The 20,893-nt window shown below is 47.6% G+C and overlaps 1 protein-coding gene across 8 annotated transcripts in view; it reads left to right on the top strand.

Moving 5' to 3' along the window:
• Positions 1–944: 944 nt before the first annotated feature.
• The window catches only part of DNM2 (dynamin 2), a 91,263-nt gene continuing 71,314 nt past the window's right edge, over positions 945–20,893 (top strand). For all 8 annotated transcript variants that reach the window (XM_036240072.1, XM_036240071.1, XM_036240070.1 and 5 more), the window contains exon 1: positions 945–1,268. In XM_036240072.1, the coding sequence (XP_036095965.1) occupies positions 1,108–1,268 (161 nt within the window). In that variant the 5' untranslated portion in view covers positions 945–1,107. The remainder of the gene's footprint in view (positions 1,269–20,893) is intronic.

The raw sequence follows: 20,893 nt of genomic DNA, 5'->3' as shown, positions 1-20,893 counted from the left end.
CAGAGGATCAGTTGAGTTTCACTGGGTACTCGAAAAGATAATGATATACTTAATTTGAAGAGTCAGGTGGGTTTGTTAGCCTCATCAAGACGGGGCGTGAAGGGAAGGCAGTCTTAGGAAAAGGGACAGCATTTGCAAAGGCAATGGAGGTGTGACTTTATATAGGAATGAAAGTGGATGACAATGTCGCGCTAGACCGCCTCTCGCTAGGAACCACTAACATCGCCAGACTCTCACGTTCAAAGCGCACTGGAACCCCGCGCAGAGAGCTGGTTTGCAAGCCCGAGGCCGAGATGCATTCTGGGACCTGTAGTTTTCGTTAGAGCCCGGAAACTCGTGCGATCACCACCGGGTCCCACCAAGAGGAGTCGCCCTTTGACGAGTACAGTGGGTCTTACTCTGCTCCAGAAGACTCTTAATAGACATACAACAATCACGAGTAAGAACGGGAGATTGTTGATTGACATACAGTTCTCAGAGTCAAGTTTCGGAGGTTAAAGCCCTCCTTTTGGTTTGTTGACTGATGGAATGATATTTATATAAACCAATGAGAAATTTTTAGGGAATGAGGTAGCGTCAAATGACAAACCAGTGAATCGATCCCTAACATCATTGGCTAGCGTTGTTGACTGGAGGGTCTTCCTGTCAATAAAACTGGCAATTTTCCTGCTATCCGGGAACTCCCCCTAGGGGGCGGATCCAACATACCTTTTTCCGAAACAACCTACGGGCCTTGACGTGTCGCTACCCGCTGCTATTGGCTCAAGTATAATTGCGACAGTTCTTCGTCCAATGAACCCGCGAGGAGTACCGGTGGGGGGGGAGGTGGAAGTCTGTGCCTCATTTTCGTTGGCTGGTTTATATGAGTGGCAGCATGGTTGGCCAATCAGGGGTGGTGCAGGGCTTTGGGCCCGGGCGGAGGTCGCTGGGTTCGGGTGTCGCCTGAGAACCGGATGAAGTGGCGGCCGTGAGGCCGAGCCGGGAGCGGGCGTCGCGCCGAGGCCCGAGCTGGTGGGGAGCAACGGCCGCGGACGCCGCGGTACCGCATCGTTGAGGGACGGGGGCAGGCGGGGAGCGCTGGGCGCTCGGGCCGGGGCCGCCGGCGCCATGGGCAACCGCGGGATGGAAGAACTGATTCCGCTTGTCAACAAGCTACAGGACGCCTTCAGCTCCATCGGTCAGAGCTGCCACCTGGACTTGCCTCAGATCGCCGTGGTGGGCGGCCAGAGCGCGGGCAAGAGCTCGGTGCTTGAGAACTTCGTGGGCCGGTGAGCGAACGCGGTGGCGACGCCGGCGGGCGGTGGCCGAGGGCGCGGAGGGCGGACAGGGAATGGCGCGCCCTGCGCCTCCGGCGTAACTGCGGCGCTTGCGTGCCCGTGACGGGGGACAGGGGCAGGGAGGCGGGCCCTCTGGGACACTGAGCGTAGGGATCCTTGAAGGGGCTGGCGCAGGCCCAAGGGGCGTCTCACCGGCTGGGAGGCGTGGGCCGGGATGTGTGGTGGACCCCTGCCGACTCTCTGGTCCCCAGCTTTAGTGGATGAGTTCTACCATCTGGTTGCCTGTGGGTCAGGGATAGGTCTCTCTGTCCGAAATGTGCCACCTAGATATCTGTCTGTTGGGCTGACCCCTGCCGTCTGGCTGGCTGTTCATTTATCTGGAGCAATCACTGCCGTCTGGTTGGCTTGACTCTCTGTCCTGGATAGGCCTCCCTGCTACCACCATTTGGCTGTCCATCTGTCCATTTCTGCAGGACAGCCTCCTGCTGTCTAACTAGCTGTCCAGGGTAACCTGTGCGGTCTGTCTGCCCATCGTGTCCCTCACAGACTAACAGTTAGCTATCCCACTGTTGGGTTAACCCAGCTGACCTGTGCTGTTTGACTGGTTATCTGGACCCTAGGTAACCCTGTTGTCTGGCTCTCTTGGGCTGACTCTTCAGCTTGGTCCCTGGGAAACACTGACTTCTCTCTTCCAAGTTCATCTTTTTGTCTATCTGCCCTGGTGTCCCTTTAATCTGTCCAGTGCCATCACAGCGCGAGACTGTCAGGTCCAGCTTTTGTGGCAGGGGGGTGATGGGAGCATAGAGAAGAGAAGGGAGCTGAAGGATGAGACTTGAACTAATCTTTTCTTAGTTGGAAGCAGGACCTCAGGGGGAACTTTCTTCAGGATTCTTTCCTGGACCATGTTAGGATGGTCTAGGACGCCCAGAACACAAGGACCTGCCCCCAAGCTAAAGCCTGCTAATTGGGCCCTGGCTGATTTGGCTCAGTGATTAGAGCATCGGCCTGTGATCCGGAGAGGCCCGGGTTCGGTTCCCACTAAGGGCATGTACCTCGGTTGCAGTTTGTCCCTGGCCCTGGTTGGGTCGTGTGGGTGGCAACCACTCGATGTGTCCCTTTCACGTTGATGTTTCTCTCTCTCCCTCCAGCTCTATCTGAATAAAAAATGGAAAAATGTCCTAGAGTGAGGATTAAAAAATAAATAATAATAATAATAAAGCCTGCCAATTGGGGGGAGCCCTCTTGGAGCCTGAGAAGGGACTTCTTGTCTGATCAGGCCTTCATGGCAAGAGCTGGGATAAGTTCTTCCCTGGGTATCCCTGAGAAGCTGCAGTTTGCTCATCTGTTCAGTGGGTAAATTCTACTGTCTGGGCTGTTTCAGTGATTAGGGAAGCTAATGAATGAGAATCGGTCCTGTGGCCATTGAAGGCAATGGATTCTCCCCTCCCTTCCTCTTCTGCCTCTTGCTTTTCTGCCTCCTAGGTGGGTAGCCATATTTTCATTCCTGGAAGGGACTCCATTTGTGACTATGGCTGCCAAATGATATCATAATTGTTGTTATTACTGTAATTGTTATCAGTGTTAGGAAGTAATGTTCCTCCAGCAGGTGCCAGGCTAACTTCTTTCTTTTTGTTTGTTTGTTAATCCTCACCCAAGGATATTTTTTCTATTGATATTTTTAGAGAGTGGAAGGGAAGGGGGAATGGGGAGAGGGAGAGGGAGAGAGAGAAACATTGATGTGAGAGAGACACATTGATTGGTTGCTTCCCGCATGATTCCTGACTGGGGCCCAGGATTGAACCTGCATTCCAGATACCTGCCCTTGACCAGGAATTGAGCCTATCATCCTCATGCTCCATCTGACTCTCTAACCACTGAGCAATTCTGACCAGGGCCATGCTGACTTCTTTCTTGATTCAGCATCTTTTTTTAAAATCCTCACCTAAGGATATTTTCCCATTTGTCTTCAGATCAGTGGGAGGGAGAGAGAGAGAAACATCTATGTGAGAGAGACATATCGAGTGGTTGCCACCCACATGACTCTACCCGAATCTGGGGACAAAGTGCAACTGAGGTAGGTGCCCTTAGCAGGAACCGAACCTGAGACTCTCTTGTCTGCGGGCCGACGCTCTAACTGCTGAGCCAAACCGGCCAGGGTGAAACCTGGGGTTTTGCTCCCAGTATTTCCTCCTTTGTCTTTGGCATTTTGCCCTCTATCCACTGTTGTGGAAAGGCGTTGGTTTGGAGTCAGCCAGGCCTGGGCTCTGGGCCTCTCTGCATGGCCATCATCCTGTTTGCCCAGGCTTCAGGTGGGTATCTGCAAAACTCTGTCCATTTCATTTGCCTTTGCAGAGGTTTTTGATCTCTCCAAGCCTCAGTTTCCCCTCCTAAAAATGGGGCAATGGTTCCTGAAGACTGTTGCAAAGATACAGTGGCTTAGACTGTTAAAAGTGCTTATTTAGCACAGTGCCTGGCACACAGTAGGTCTACATGGCATTTATTCATCGGTCTGGTTCCTCTCATGTCAACAACAAAAGCTAATCAGCCCTGGCCGGTTTTGCTCAGCAGTTAGAGCGTCGGCCTGCGGTCCCGAGAGACCCGGGTTCGGTTCCTGATAAGGGCATGTACCTCAGTTGCAGTTTGTCCCCGGCCCTGGTTGGGTTGTGTGGGTGGCAACTACTCGATGTGTCCCTTTCACATCGATGTTTCTCTCTCTCTCTCTCTCTTCCTCCCACTCTATCTGAACAAAATATCCAAAAATGTCCTCGGGTGAGGATTTAAAAAAAAAAAAAAAAAGCTACTCAGAATTGAAGTGCTCTCAAGTTTCACACTGGGACTACATTTAAGCCTTAATGAGAGTGGCATTGCTATGATCTCATTTTATAGAACAGGAAACGGGTTCTTGCTTGAGGTTATTCATTGAGGAGTCAGGGGCTCTGGCTGAGTGGGGGTCCAAGTCTCTCTCCCCACTTTACCTTTCTTCCTTCCCTCTGGCCTTACTTTTCTCTGTTGCCCACCCTGGCATATGGTGATTGCCAACTACTACTGAGCTGACTCCTGTGGCAGCCTCCTCCCAGATGTCTGTAATGCGATATCCCATGTTAAAAGCATTAATTCAGGGCCCAAGAACCAAAGCTGGCTTGAGGGTGCTCCAACAGAGTTAATTTCTTTTTATTTCTGGAATGTGGGGGAAGCCCTTCAGCGACAAAGCCCTGTTCCAAGAGGATGGCAGTTGGGCCTTACTTTGAATTCCACTCCCTACTTCTTTTTGTGAATTTGGGCAAACTATTTTTTCCTTTGTACGGTGGACTTATACAGTGGATAATCCTGTTGGGTCAAGGAACAAACAAGAGAGTGTGAAGGGCATGTGCCTGGGGGTTAGCACAAACTGCTCCATTTCATTGCCTCCTCCTTGTGGATTTTCTAAGAATGTAGTCTGAGTGGGAATGACACAGTTAACTTGCCCTGTACCAGTGGTTGCACATTGGTAGCTCTGGGGCCCAAGGCATGCTTGCTGGAACTTTTGTTTCACCTGAATGGTGTTTGGAATGTTTTGTCTGTAATTAGCTGTCAATATTTAAAATTTAGATTTTGCATAAAATCCAGATTTTTGCAGTGCTAGCAAATCCTAAAGATCTTTAGAGATTAAGGCTCCACCATGTTTGGCTGTACCCATGTACCCATTGCTGCTGCTCTTATAATCATTGTTTTCTGATCTCTCTGTTCCCATGTCTTGTTTGGTGCCAACTGCCTGGATCTTAGAAACAGCAGCCACTTGCTGCCCGGTCAAACCAGGACTGGCCACTAGAGCTGCCACGGTCCCCACCACTCCCTAGTGCTTGCCCAGGCCCATTTTACATTTGCCTCCTGGCCCTGGAAACCTTTGAGTTTAAGACCCCTGGCTCTGTACCAGCAGATAGACCTGTGACCCCAAGGAGAGGGAGGGGCGTGGGAAGTTTTTCCTTGGGGAAGGAGCAGGAGGAGGTCAACTTTGAGGCCTCCAACTCCCGAGACCTGGGCTTGATTCTGTGAGCCTTTCCTCTCTGAACCTCTGTTTACCCATCTGGCCAGCGGGACTGTTAACTGTATCTACTCATAGGCCCCATTCAGGCCTATAGGTTGGGTTTGTTTCACTTATTAGGGCAGATAAAGTCACCTTGTGCACCTCATTGAAGGTGGAGTGAGGATTAAATGAGATCATTTAAAATGCTTGAGAGCATCTAGCACAGAAAAAGTGCTTAAAATGGTTTGCATTTTTCATCCCTTCATTGAAACATGATTCTGTCCCTGTTCTAGGCCCTGGGCAAGATACCAAAACTCCTGCCCTGGGGGAGCTGGCTTTCCAGCAGGGGACAGATAAAGAAGAAACTTTGTAGAAGGTGATAATTTATGGGATAAAAAGAGCAGGATTAAGGAGAGTGCATGAGGGTTATGGTTTTAAATAGGGGGGTCAAGGAAGGGGACATTTGATCAAAGACTTAGGGAGCTGAAGGAGGAGCCTCCAGTGGAGATCTGCTGGAAGAGCACCCCAGGCTGTGGGAACTGAGGTGAGAGTGTGCCTGGAGGCTGGTATGAGAGAAGGAGATGAAGTTAGGGAGGTATTGTTAGACTAGGTGAGTGAAGGCCACGTGGAGCCCTGGGGGCTAAGGAGGGCTCTTAGTGGAGGAAAAGTTGCTGGTAGTGTCCTTACTATCTTCCTTGACCTGGTCCTGAGCAAGCTGAGGCTTTCACCTTTGATTTTTAGTTTACTTTGGTTTTCTCAGTGAGAAGATCCCTTGAATGCATTGTAGGAACCTTGTGCCATTTTTCTTTTAAGAAGAAACAGTTGCTCATGGGACTCTACCATCTCCAACGGCATTTTCATTTGGTCTTTGGTGATGTTTCCAAGGAGACATGGCTTCTGCCTGGTACACAGTGGGTGCCAGACAAATGCAGGATGACTGTTGGCTCATGTCCCTGCCAGACATGTGCTTGTGATCTACCCTTTGGACTGGTTTGTCCCTTAATGGATCTTAAGTGTTTGAAGCCGTGTGGCAATGATGGCTGCTATTTCCATTGTCTTTTCTTTTTTTATTGATTTTAGAGAGGGAGGAGAGAGAGAGAGAATCATCAACGAGAGAGAACATCGATTGGCCACCTCCTGCATGCCCCCCACTGGGGATGGGGCCCACAACCTGGACATGTGCCCTGACTGGGAATAGAACCAGCAACCTCTTGGTGCATGGGTCATCGCTCAACCACTGAGCCACACCGGCCAGGCTCCATTGTCTTTTCTTTTGGACAAAACCGAATTGCCTTTGCCTGTGTGGCCTATAGTACCTGGGCCAATCATAATGGGAAGTCTAGAGGTACCTATGGGAATGTGGCTGTCCACATCAATTGAGTGACCTCACTTCTCTGGGCCTCAGTTTTCTCCTCTGGAAAATGGGTATCACAATGGTCTCTCCCCTCCTGGGAGTGGCTTGAGAATCAAATGAGCTAATCCTTGTAAAACATTAGACCTGTGGGTTTTGCATAGCCCTAGGTCAGGATTCTGATGATCCTTTTTTCCTTAAAAAAAAGGAATTTGTAATTATTTTATTAATATGAATAACACCACATTTTAGCATAAACACTAATTGAATACCTGCCAGTGCAAGCCAGAACCAGCTGAGGAACCACTTGGATGCCTGTCCCCAAGTTGTGAAATGCTAGCAGGATCCTGTTCCTGGTTTGTTTCTAAGTGGGAACGGTGGCTGTGAACAAATATTTGGCCCTGAAAATTATTTCTGCTCATTTCATTTATGGTGGTGGGAAATTGAGAGCAAAAATGCATAACAGTAGGGAATTGGTTAGACAAACAATGTGTCCAGTCAGCCGACTGAAATAGCTACTCAGAGTGATCTGGAAGAGGATTTAATGACCCAGAAAGTCGTGTAAGACCTATTAGGTCCCAAACCACATGGATAGTGTGAGTCCTATCTTGTTCAAAACAGTTTTATTTATGTAGTAGACAGTCTGGAAACGTGTGTCCCATAAGCCTAACATGTGGGCTGTCTCTTCACGTGATTCTTGTTTTTTGCTCTTTTTGTGATTATCTTTATAACCAGAATGGGATTGTGTATAACCAGGAAGGCAACTTTCTACAAAGCTTAGAATTATTTGAGGATAATGGCCCTCAGTAGGCACACAGATTGAAATTCCCTGCTAATAAGCCAGGTCGGTTCTGGGTGAGGGCAGAGGACTGGCTTATGGAAAGTTCTAGCGTTAAGAGTTTTCAAAGATAGAGTGGGAAGAAGGGGCTGGTCTTGGAATGGAACCCCGTCCCTCCCTGGGTATTTGCATTTGGCTCAGAGTCACATCTGCCAACCTTTTGCCGAATTTGAATGAAAATGCCGAAATTATAGGCCCCTCTAACTGCAGAAAAGAGTGGGAATGTCAGCTAACCCCTTAATTTATTGGGGTTGCTAATCACATGTTGTGATCAAGCCCTTATTGTGTTAAAGCTTTGGAAAAATGCAAGCCAATAATGAGATATTTATAGGATGTTAGCTACAATCTGAATAAAGGAAAACAGTTGCCTCACCTGTGAGCAGGATGGCACTAGAGAAGAAAGACTCCTTCTGGGTGCATTTTGGTTCCTGTTAGTGTTGGTGATGAGGTCCTTGCTGGGTGCCGAGGGGTTTCCTCTTTGGAGTCACCCTTAGCTTGAACAGGATGCTGGGTAGCCCTTTCAGTTTTACCTGCTGTTGGATGTTTATGACACAGTAGGAGCTGATATTTGTGGAAAATCACCCTGTGCCATGTCTAAAATCTGACCAAAAGGTCCCAGCAGCTATGGAAGGCAGGTGCTACCATTGGCATCCCTGCTTTAGAGGTGGGGAAACTGAGGCCAGGTGTGGGGACTGGCTTGAAGGGAGGAGTGCAGGAGTCAAGGCCTGAGCTGGGCATTACTCATTCAGAGGTAGACAACCAGGGACAGTGGGGATGGGAAGATGTGGCCATGGCTTTCGGGAGTGGGGTAAACAGTGGACGCCATGGCACTTGTGTCTGAGGACTGGGTTGAACGGTTTCTGATTTTAGAATCATTTGATTAGCTGTGTGTCCGACTGGCATAACTTAAATAGCGCCTACTTGGTGCCAGGTGCTGGGGACCCAGCGGGGACTGAGATGGTCAGACGTCAGTGAATGGTTACATGAGCAGGAACATTCTGAAGTTCAAGTAGTGCAGTGAAAATGAGGGGGCAGGTGAGAGAGAGTGGCTGGGCAGGGGGCTGTTTCTGAAGAGGGGGTCTGGTTGGGTGTCCTGCAATGGAACCAGTCCCTCAAAAACCCCAGAGAAGAGTGTCCCACGCCGAAGAAACAGCAGGAGCAGAGGGCCTGTCACCTGGCATGCCAGGTGCCTACTGCACATTTGGAAAAGGGACTGAGATGGAAGCAAGAATCGGCAGGCACATGAGGGTCACCTCACCCCTGGCTTTGTCAAATCTTGCATCTTCTTTTTCCCCTTGGCCCGGCTTCAAGGGGTCTGGGTTTTCACTCTCTCTGCACTGTCTTTGTGCCTCAGCATGGCCTCAGAAGTGTGTGGAACAAGGCAGGGTGTCAAGGAGTAATCCAAACCCTTGTGGAGTCCTTGTGCCCATTGGGGTGCCTAGTGCTATGCCTCATTTGCTTGATTTGCCTCCTTCAGCGATGACCAGGGTTTGGCTCTGGTCTTCCTCACACACTCAATGGACTTTTCATGTCTTTGAGGCACTTGTTATGTTCCAGGCACTGAACACTGCCTGTACGTCATCTTGGGTCAGCCCTATTTCACAGATGAGGCAGTGGAGGGGCAGAAATGGGACAGGCAGGTGGGGGCCTCTGAGTCCTACTTACCCACTTGTCCACTCAACCAGTATTTGTCCCTGGTGGAGAAAGGCACCACCATAGCAAGTGACAGAGGTAGTATTCACTTACCACACATGGGGATTTCATGGTGGGTGAGGCTCAAGAGGTCCTTATCATCTCAGGCTGCACATTCCAGTGCAAAGTGAGAGGAGGCATGTGGAAGACAGAAGCTCTGCTGTGGAGCCTTGGAGCAGGAATGGTGGTCAGGGAATGCTTCTTGAAGGAGGCAGTTGGTCTTTCTGCTGAGGTGAGGAGGACAGGCAGGAGTTGGCTAGGAGTAGACAGGTGACTGTTGAACTTGTTGTACCTTTGTGCCCACCTCGCCTGGCTGTGGACCCCAGCTCGTGGCTCATGCCCTGTTATTCATAGGGCACTTTCTTTTCTTTTTTCACAGTTTTGTAGTACTTCACAACACAAAGGCACCTTTATTTACAAGCCCTTGGTAATGTATGTCAAGGCTGTTTCCAGTTATCCAGTCCCAGGATTTGTACCTGTGTAGAATGTGGAGAGGAGGAGGACATTGGGAGGTTGATGACCAGCACTGGGGGTGTGGCCCTCACCTACCTGGGTGTGGTGTCCAGGATGCCACCTAGTAGCTGCTTCACTGGGGTTGAATGAGATTTGGAACTGGTCAGCATGTCCTCACCACACTTCACCCCCTCTCACTTCTTCCATACCCTGGAGCAGTGCAATTGCCTCTACCCTGATCCCCCAGCTTCTGCCCTCACCCCCCACAGTGTCCACCAGGCTCCTGTGAACATCTGAATCAGGGCACATTCCTCCTCTGCTCACCAAACTCTATGGCTCCCACTTCACTTGGAGTAAAAGCCCAAGTAGTCCTCCCATGACCCCAGTCACCTCCTCCACTTTCCCCCTTGGTCATCACTCCAGCCACATGGCCTCCTGGCTGCCCATGGAAACCCCTGGTCTCACCTGCCCTGGGCCTTTCTCTTCCTCTGTCTGCATCTTTTTTCCAGATCTCTATACAACCTGACTTGCCCATCTCTTCCTAGGTCCCTACTCAAACGTTACCTCCCTGAGGAGCTGTCCTTGACCTGTTCCCGCTCTCACAGGACCCCAACACTCTCGGACCACCTGCCTTGATGGGTTTTCTTCAGAGTTCTTTTTCTTTTTCTTTTTTTCATCCTCACCGGAGGACATTTTTCCATTTTTTGTTCAGGTAGAGTGGGAGGAAGAGAGAGGAACAGAGAGAGAGAGAGAAACATCGATGTGAAAGGAACACATCGAGTGGCTGCCACCCGCACGACCGACCGGGGCTGGGGACAAACTGCAACCGAGGTACGTGCCCTTAGTGTGAACCGAACCCGGGTCTCTCGGGACCGCAGGCCGATGCTCTAACCACTGAACCAAACCGGCCAGGGCCAGAGTTCTTATTAGCCCCTGAAATTCTTTGTTTATTGTCTATCTTCACCTTGCTCCCCAGAATAGCGGGGCCTTAGGGAGGGATTTTTGTCTGTGTGTCCTTTGCTGTCCTGGCACATAGTGGGAGCATGCATATTGAATGAGTGTACCGCCCTGGCTCGGTTGGAGCGCAGTCCTGTACATAAAAAAGTTGTGGGTTTGTCCCCGGCCCTGGTCGGTTGGGCGGGTGGCAGCCACTCGATGTGTTCCTTTCACATCGATGTTTCTCTCTCTCTCTCTGTTCCTCTCTCTCCCTCCCACTCTACCTGAACAAAAAATGGAAAAATGTCCTCGGGTGAGGATTAAAAAAATAATAATAATAAAGTTGTGGGTTTGATTCCCGTTTGGGACGCATACAGGAGGCAGCCGATCGATGTTTCTCCTCTACCTTCTTCTCTAAAGTCAATAAAAAATACCCTTAGGTAAGGATTAAAGAAAAGGGAATGAATGTACCTAGAAACCAGCTTTGGATTAATTTTAGTGCACAAATGTACATTAAGGAGAGGGTCAGAGGACTGTTCCAGGACTCATCTTTGTGGGCTCACAGCCCACTTAGGGGTATGGGGTTCTCCAGGGACACAGAAGCAAGTGCATTTTCCTGTGGGTGGGCTGTGATTTGCCCTGTTGACACAAAGAGTAATGATAAAAGACTAAGAACCCAAGGTTGGCCAGGCCTGGGTGTCTCTCTGGGCTGGCTCCCCAGCTATAAGATGGTGTCCCCTCCCTGGGCCCTGCACAGCTACCAGTCAGCTGCCCCTTCCAACTCTTGCTTTCTGTCTAGGTGCCAGGCAGTCCTGGCAGGAGAGGGCACTGCTCTGCCCAGGCACTCCAGCACTCATAAAATAGGAATCCGAGGATTGAAGGCAGTCCCCACTTCCCCCATGCATGCTCAAGTGCCCACTTGGACCAAGAACCAAGGAAAGGAAGCCTCTGGACATTGTCACTCCTTAGCCCTGGCAGCCTGTTAGTATCTGTCAGGGGGAGATGACATAAAATACCAGATTCCATTTCTGGACCCCTCACAAGACCAAATTAAACCCCTGGGGGTATTAAACTATGATCCTCAAAAAGGAACCTGCCACAGTTGGGGGAACTGCTGCTCTGTTTGTCACAGGAGACTTCCTTTAGTTAAACTTGAATCCACTTGGACTGCAGACCCATGGGGCTGTGGACAAGCAGTTAGCAGAGCTGTCCAGGGCCCCTGTGATACCCCTATGCCCAGATGTAGGAGGGGAGGTACCCTGGAGACTGCTGCATGACATTTTCCCAAAGATAAGAGTGTTTGGGGCTGGCAGGCAAATGGAGCAGGCAGGAACAGTTGCAGCTGGGGTTACACCCGCCTGCTGGGTGATACACCCTGGCACCGCCAGACCAGCCCCCTGTTGTGGGTCAGGGACACAGCCCTGTCTATCCCAGGTCACGGGGCCTTTGTCTTTGGTGCTGATGGGCAGGTTCCCTTTTGAGGATCATAGTTTCTTCACCCAGGAGGCCCTCAGCTGGCCCTGCAGCTGGGGAGCTAGGCCTTTGAGGTAGATGCTTCGAGAAATTATTTTTACCTGGCAGTGTGATGGAGTGCCAGGGATCTAGAAATAAAGACCAGGGGCCTGTGACTGGAGGCCAGGAGCCACCCACTCAGCTTGAGGGAGCCTTCCTGTGGTTTGGGTTGGCATGGCTTGTCTTGCCACACAGAGTTTCCCTCATCTGGGCGGAAGCCCTTTCAACAGAAGCTTGGCTTCTTCTGTGTCTGCTTTGGTGGCATCTCCTGTTGCACCACCTGGCACAGGTTGCTGGGGAGCTCAGGGTAACTACTTTCTGTGGTGGGGAGGCCCTGCCTGGAATATACTCCCAGCACTAGATGAAAAACAACTGCTGGCTTGATTTTTTACCTCATCTCTTCTTTAATTACAGGAATTATTTGACTGTTCATTATAAAATAAAAGTCACTCCTTTAGAATGTGTACAGTGTAAGGCGGAGTTTCCTATCACTTTTTGCATGGGAACCACCTTCATCAGTTTGTGGCTCTTGTCAGGTCCTTTCTCTGTATTTCTGTGTCAGTGTCCCCTGTCCCTCCATCAGTGCCACCATAAGTTCATCTCTGACAGTCTGAAGTCTTGCCAGAATGTGACCACCTCATGCCAAGTCCCTGCTATTTTTTTTTTTTTTCAAAAAATTTTTTTTTTTTTTAATCCTCATCCGAGGACATTTTTCCATTTTTTGTACAGACAGAGTGGGAGGGAGAGAGAAGAAGAGAGAGAGAGGGAAACATCAATGTGAAAGGGACACATCTAGTGGCTGCCACCCGCACGACCAACCAGGGCCGGGGACAAACTGCAACCGAGGTACGTGCCCTTAGCGGGAACCGAACCCGGGTGTCTCCGGACCACAGGTGGACGCTCTAACCGCTGAGCCAAACCGGCCAGGGCAAGTCCCTGCTATTTAGTGCCTTGAGTTTTCAGCCATGTTTTTTATTTACCCTTTTTTTTTTTTTTAAATCCTCACCCAAGGATATTTTTCCATTCGTCTTCAGATAGAGTGGGAGGGAGAGAGAGAGAGAGAGAGAGAGAGAGAGAGAGAGAGAGGGAGGGAGAGAAAGAGAAAGAGAAGCATCGATGTGAGAGAGACACATCGATTGGTTGCCTCCTGCACAACCCCTACCAGGGCCGGGGACCGAACTGCAACCGAGGTACACGTCCTTGGCTGGAATCAAACCTGTGACTCTTTGGTCTGCAGGCCGACGCTCTAACCATGGAACAAAACCGGACAGAGCGACCCTTGTTTTGTTTCTAATAGACTTTTTATTTGGGAATAATTTTAGATTTATAAAAAGTAAATAAGCTTTAAATTTATAAAAAGTTTAAAAGATACAAAGAGCTTCCATATACCCTTCACTCACCTATCCCTGACGTTAACATCTTACCTTAATATGGTACATTTCTCACAACTAAGAAGTTAACTTTATTATGTATGTTATTATCATTGATCAGTGCCAGGCTTTATTCCAATTTCCCTAGTTTTTTCTCACTATGTCCCTTTTCTGTCCCAGAGCCCCATCTAGGGTGTCATGTTGCATTTTGTTGTCACTTCTTAGTCTCTGCTGGTCTGTGACAGCACCAGTTTTCTGGTTTTTCACGACTTTGGTATTTTGTAGAATGTCCTTCACTTTGGGTTTTTTAAATATTTTCTCATGATTATACTAGGGCTTTGGGCTTGGGGGAAGAAGACCACAGAGGTAAGGTGCCCCTCTCTGCATCCTGTCAGGAGTCCTTAACCAACAAGGCTTAACTAGTGATGTTGACCTTGATCTCTTGGTTAAGGTAGGGTCTGTCAGCTTTCCCACTGCAGAGTACTCTTTTTCGTTACACTATTCTTCTGAAGCATTGAGGGTTCTTTGAATAGTTAATATGTACAACATAGGCTAAAGTTCAAAACCATCATAAAGGATGGAGAGTCCTTCCTGCCCTCTCCCCTCTGCAGCCAGTAGTAACTCCATAGCTAACCACCCTTTCCAGTCTCCTGTGTGTCCTCCTAGTTGCTCAATGTAAATAGAAGCAAATGTGAATGTGTTTTTCTCTCCTCCCCCATACACAGCTTTACACCCTGTTCTGAACAGTGAGATTGTTACTTAACAGTAGTTGTTGGAGATTTTAGTGTATTAGCACATAGAGTGCTTGCTCATTTGTTTTTGTTTTTTTCCCCCTCAAGATATAATTTAACCATAGTAAACCACTACCCATTTTTAGTGCACAGTTCTAAGAATCTTGACAAATGCAAAGAGTTATTTAACCACTGCAATCAACACATGGAACATTTATTACGCTCCCTAAACCACCCCTGTGCCCTTTTGTAGTCACCCTCCCCATACCTGGCTCCTACTGATGGGTTCTCTACCCTGTGGTTTTGCCTTTTCCAGAATGTTATATAAAAGGGCCTGTGCCCTGGCTGGTTTTGCTCAGTGGTTAGAGCATTGGCCTGCGGTCCTGAGAGACCCAGGTTTGGTTCCCGCTAAGGGGATGTACCTCGGTTGCAGTTTGTCCCTGGCCCTGGTTGGTCATGTGGGTGGCGGCCACTCGATGTGTCCCTTTCATGTCTCTCTCTCTCTCTCTCTTCCTCTCCCTCCCACTCTACCTGAACAAAAAAATGGAAAAATGTCCTCGAGTGAGGATAAAGAAAAAAAAAAGGGCTTGTGCAGCTGACTTGTTTTCCACTGCATGAGGGAGCCTGTTAAGAATATGCCCCTCTGCTCAGAATCTGCTATGGCTCCCAGCTCTGTCAGTGTGAAAGCTTAAGTACTCACTCCCACCCAGAAGGCCCTGCATGATCTTCTCATCCCACCACTTGTCTTCCCCCCACTCCTCCCATACTTGCTCTCTTCCAGGCACACTGGTCTCCTCACTGTTCTTCAAACATGTTAGGCACAGTTGCATCTCAGGGCCTTTGCATATACTGTTTCCTCTTCTTGGAAAGCTCTTTTCCTTGGATAGCCCTATGGCTTACTCATTACTTCTTTCAGGCCTGTGCTCAGATGTCCCCTCCTGCCCTGGCCACTCTGTTAAAGTTCCCTGACCCCGTTACTCCATCCTCTTGCCCTGTTTAATTTTTCTTGGAATCACTTTTCACTCCCTGTCATTGTCCTATTTATTTACTTGGTTTATAGTCCTTCTCCCCCCAGTACAAGTGCTCTGATGGCTGGGCTTTGCTCATGCGTGTTCCCAGCCTAGCCACTTGCCTGGCATTTATCATATGCTAAAGAAACTCATCTCCCCCTCTCTCTATATATACTCACTTGTCTGTGTCTCAGTCATGAAGAGGGACTCATTCAGTAAAGCCAGCTGAGCTTGCTCTGTGCTAAGCTCTGGCCTGGGCTGCAACTCCACTGGAGCCAAACAGACCTGGAATCATACACTATGTGGCTTTTTGTGTCTGGCTTCTTTTACTTTACATAATGTGTTTTCACTATTCATCCTTGTTATAGCATGTATCAGACTTCATTCCTTATTATGGCTGAATAATATTCCTTTGTATGACTATGACACATTTTATTTATCCATTCATCAGTTGATGGGCATTTGGGTTGTTTCCACTTTTTGGTTATTTTGACTACCATAAGTTTTTGTGTGGATGTATGTGTTAATTTCTCTTGGCTATCTACCTAGGAATGGAATTGCTGAGTCATATGGTAATCCTTACATTTTACCTTTTGAGAAACTGCCAGATAGTTTTCCACAGTGGCTATACCATTTTACTTACTCCCAGTAGGGGTGAAGTTTCCTTTATCTCCATATTCTTGATAACATTTGTCATTGTCTGTCTTTTAAAATTTAGTCTCCTAATGGATATGAAGTGATGTTTTTACTCATTGTGGATATCTTTCATTTCCCTAATGATTCATGATGAGTGTTGTTATATGCTTATTGGCCATTTGTATAGCTTCTTTGGAGAAACGGCTATTCAAATGCTATGTCCCTTTTTTCTTTTAATCCTCACCCAAGGATATTTTTCCATTGATTCTTTTTGATACAATGGAAGGGGGGGGGGAGAAAGAGAGAGAGAGAGAGAGAGAGAGAGAGAGAGAGAGAGAGAAACATCAATTGGTTGTCCCCTGCATGACCCCAACCACGGGTGGGAATCAAACCTGCAACCAAGGTACGTGCCCTCTACCGGAATCAAACCTGAGACTCTTTGGTCCGTGGGCCTATGCTCTAACTGCTGAGCCAAACTGGCCAGGGCTTTTTTTTTCTTTTTTTTTAATTTTAATCATAGAATGGTATTGGATTTTGTCATATGCTTTTTCTTCATCTGTTGATGCAGTGTTGTCATTTACCCTGTTTATGTGATGTATTGTGTTGATTGATTTTGACATTTTGGACCACCATTGCATTTCTGGGATAAATCCCATTTGGCTATGGTACATAATTCTTTTTATATGTTGCTATATTTGGTGTACTGGTATTTTGTTGAGGATTTTTTGTGTGTCTGTATTCATAAGAAATATCAGTCTGTAGTTTTCTTGTGATATCTTTGTCTGGCTTTGATATCAAAGTGACACTGACCTCATAGAATGAGTTAGGAAGTGTTCCTTCCCTTTTATTTTTTGAAAGAGTTTGTGAAAGATCAGTATTACTTCTTCAAATGTTTGTTAGAATTCACCAGTGAAGCCATTTGGACCTGAGTTTTATTTATTTTATTTTTTTGTGGGAAGGTTTTTTTTAGCATGGATTCAATCTCTTTACTTGTTTTTTGTCTATTCAAATATTTATTTTTGAGTCAGTTTCAGTAGTTTGTGTCTTTCTAGGAATTTGTCCACTTCATCCAGGTTGATTTGTTGGCATAGTATTTCCTTATAATCCTTTGTATTTCTGTAAGGTTGGTAGCGATGTCCCCTTTTCTTATTCCTGATTTCAGTAATTTGAGTCTTCTCTCTTTTTTCTTCATTGACCTAGCTTAAAGGTACATCAATTTTGTTGATCTTTTTTTTTCTTAAAAATTTTTGTTTTCTTTATTGTTTTTAGAGAGGGAGGAAGGGAGAAGGAGACAGAGACAGAAGCATCAATGGGAGAGAACATCGATTGGCCACCTCCTGCATTCCCCTCACTGGGGATCAGGCCCACAACCTGGGCATGTGCCCTGACCAGGAATCGAACCTGCGACCTCTTGGTGCATGGGTCAACACTCAACCAGTGAGCCACACTGGCTGGTTTAAAAATTTTTAATTGGCCTTAGTCGGTGTGACTAAGTGGTTAGAGCGTTGGCTGTGTACCAAAGGTTCTCGGGTTTGATTCTTAGGCAAGGACAGGTACCTGGGTTGTACGTTTTTGATCCCTGGCCCCTTTTGGGGCTCTCTCTCCCCCTCCCTCCCACTCTTTCTAAAAAGCAATGAAAAAAATATCTTTGGTTGACGATTAAGAACAACAACAATAACAAAAAATTGTTTTGAAGTTTTAAACTTTTTTTTTAAAGCTTTATTGGGATATAATTGATATACAGAAAATTACAATCTTTCTTTTTCTTTGAAATAAGTGTTTACATCTATAAATGTCCCTGTGCATGTTGCTTTAGCTGCATCTTATAAGTTTTTGTATATTATGTTTTCAATTTTCATTCATCTCAAAGTATTTTCTGATTTCTTTGTGATTTCTTCTCTGACTCATTAGTTATTTAGGACTATGTTGTTTAATTTGCACAGTTATGAATTTCCCCAAATTTCCTTTTTTTGTTTTCTAATTTCATTTCATTGTGGCCAGATAACATACTTTGTAAGATTTCAGCCCTTTTACAGTTGAGTCTCATTTTGTGGCCTAACTTCAAATATGGCCTGTCCTAGAGAATGTTCCATGTGCATTGATAAGAATGTATATTTTGCTGCTGTTGGGTGGAGTGTTTTTACATGTCTATTAGGTTCTGTTGATTTATGGTGGTGTTCACATTTTCTGTTTCCTTGTTAATCTTTTGTTCAGTGTTCTATCCATTGTTGAAGGTAGGGTATTGATGTCGCCAACTATTATTATTGACTTGCTATATTTCCCTTGCCCTGTGCTTTTTGTACAGCTATGTAGTGTGCCTCAGACTGGACCAATTCCACTAAGTCCAGCCACTCTCCAATATGAGTTTTTAGTTTTCTGGTTTCCCCCTTCCTGACAGAGCCATTGGGGTCTTCAGGCTTGTGTGTCCGATATGCCCAGGGCTGATTCCTGTAAGGGGGTTCCTGTGTTGGGGAGGAAGCAGATTTAAAATCATCTTGCCAGGTCTACCTGGAAAGGCTGTGCCAAGGTCCTTCTTAAGGTGCCAAGGAGGAGAGACCCTCTTTCTTCCTGTCACCTTTGTGAACTGTCCTGTGGAATATGGCCTTACACCTGCTGGGCACTGGGATACCGTGACTCACCCTTCTAGTCCTGCTGACAACCTAACGGGGTTGGCACTGTTATTATCCTCATTTTACAGCTAGGACAACTGAAGTTTGTCTAGGTCACATGGTGAGGCTATGGCTGAGCTATCTCAGTACAACTGAATCGTTACAAATTAATATTTGCCTGTTATAAAACTTATAAAATAGTTTTAAAAGATGTGGAATCCCAAATTGCACTGGATACTGTAATACTACTAATTATTTATTTATTTTTTTATTTTGTATCCTCACTTGAGGACATTTTTGCATTTATCTTCAGATAGAGTGGGAGGAAGAGAGAGAGAGAAACATCCATGTGAGAGAGACATATCAACTGGTTACCACGCACACGACCCCAACCAGGACTGGGGACAAACCATTACTGAGGTATATGCCCTTAGTGGGAACTGAACCCGGAACTCTCTGGTCCACGGGCTGATGCTCTAACCGCTGAGCCAAACCAGCCAGGGCAATAATACTTAATAGTTTTTTATTAAAATCCTCACCCGAAGATATTTTTCCATTCATTTTTTTTCAGATAGAGTGGGAGGGAGGGAGGGAGAGAGAGAAACATCTATGTGAGAGAGTCACCAGTTGGTTGCCTCCACCCCGACCAGGGCCAGGGATTGAACCTGCCACTGAAGTTATGTGCCCTTGACTGAGAATTGAACTGGTAACTCTTAGGTGTGAGGACTGACACTCTTAACTGCGGATCCAAACTAGCCAGTGTGCAAAGTTTTCCATTCTCACTCCATAGACAACCTCCAGCAAGGGTTTGGTTGTCACCTCTAAGCTTGTCCCTACATAGACCAGAAACATATACAAGCATTAAAAAAACAGAAGCAAAGTTGGAGGACGCTATTAGTTCTGTGCATTTCATTTGGCTTTCAGCACTGCAGCCTGGATTGCTTCCTGGGCCAGTTCCAAGGTCAATTTAGCCAGTTCCCTGCTGGTGGACATCTAAGTGGTTAATGGATTTCACTCTGGAAAGCACTGCCTCAGGGAGTGGCAATCCTTGCAAATCCCCTCAGAAGAGCAGAGTGGTCAGTAGGGTACAGTCAGAGGAAGTGATGATGTCTGTGTTGAGTCCTGAGTGAATAGAGGAAACTAAGATTGTGGAAAGGCTTGGAGGGGACATTCCAGGCAGGGAATCAGCATTTGCAAAAGCCCTGAGGCAGGAGTAGGTTTGACTTCCTTGCTATACCTTGACTATCAGGTTTGGCTGGAATTAGCGAGCAAGGTGAAGATGGGGGTTGAGGGCAGGAAGGCGACTGGGCAATTGCTCAGGGCCTTGGAGGCCATAGGAACACTTTGGAGCAGAGGAGAGATATGATAATGACTCATTTAAAATTTTCCTTTGATTGTATAGGGCAAATACTCTCTTAGTAAGAAATTTTCAAACCCTTCCAATTACTCTCTGAGGCATGGCTTTATTCCCATTTAACAAATTAGGAAACTGAGGCACAAAGAGGTGACCTGTCCTGCCCATATTGTCCAGAAAGGAAAGGCAGTGCCTGGATTCTAGCTGGACCCTGAGAAGTCTAGAGCCAGGGTGGTTAGTTGCCATGGGCCATTTCCTGCTTTTGCTCCTGGCCTGGTCACCAGATGAGACCATGGAGCAGGTGACACAAGGGCTGAGTGCAAAGGGTGGAGCTGGCTCTGGAATCTGCAGGATTCCTGAGCAGGGAGAAGCCTGTTGGGAATCTTGTGAAGGAGTGGTGTCCGGAGTGGGATTGTGAAAGCCAATAAGATGTCTTTCCCACCCCACCGCCTTCTGAGCCTCATTCTCATTTGTACACTGGCAGGTTTGTTCCTTCACCCCCATAAGCATTGGTTACCCGCCTTTTGCCTGGCTCTGTGTTGGGAGCTGGGCAGAGGCCTGAGAATGTGACAGGCAGAGGACCCTGTCCCCATGAAACTGCCACTCTAATGGGTGGGTGGGAAGGGACAGATCACAGCCACGTGAACAAATCAGTAAACTGGATGTTGCCAGTTATGAATAGAATTGAGAACTGAGCAGGATGATGTGTGACAGAAGGAGGCTGTTTCATATTGAGGTGAGGGCAGGGAGGAGATAGTTTGGCTAGGAGTTGCTTGCTAGCCATGTAAATGCTGTAGGGAGAGGGGTCCAGGCCCAGGAGCAGACAGTGCAAAGGTCCTGAGGCAGGACCTTGCCTGGTGTTTTAGGGCAACATTGAGGAGGCCAGTGTGGCAGGAACAAGTGGGAGAATAGGAGGGGGTGGAGACAGGGAGGTGACTGGGCAGATCATGCAGGGCCTTGTGTGCTGTGAGGAAGGAGGTAGAAGCCCTGAGAGGGTTCTGAATAGAGGGGGCACATGCCATGACTTGGCATCCACAGGTGCCTTGTGGCCACTCTGGAGAGAACAGAGTGTGGGGGTGAGGGTGGGCAACCTGAGGGGGCAGTTTACTGGCTTTGGATGT

The sequence above is a fragment of the Molossus molossus genome, unplaced genomic scaffold (genome assembly GCF_014108415.1).
Source record: "Molossus molossus isolate mMolMol1 unplaced genomic scaffold, mMolMol1.p scaffold_m16_p_4, whole genome shotgun sequence".
NCBI classification, from domain to species: domain Eukaryota; kingdom Metazoa; phylum Chordata; class Mammalia; order Chiroptera; family Molossidae; genus Molossus; species Molossus molossus.
Note: the sequence above shows the minus strand (reverse complement) of the source record. Positions and strands in the feature narration are given on the sequence as shown.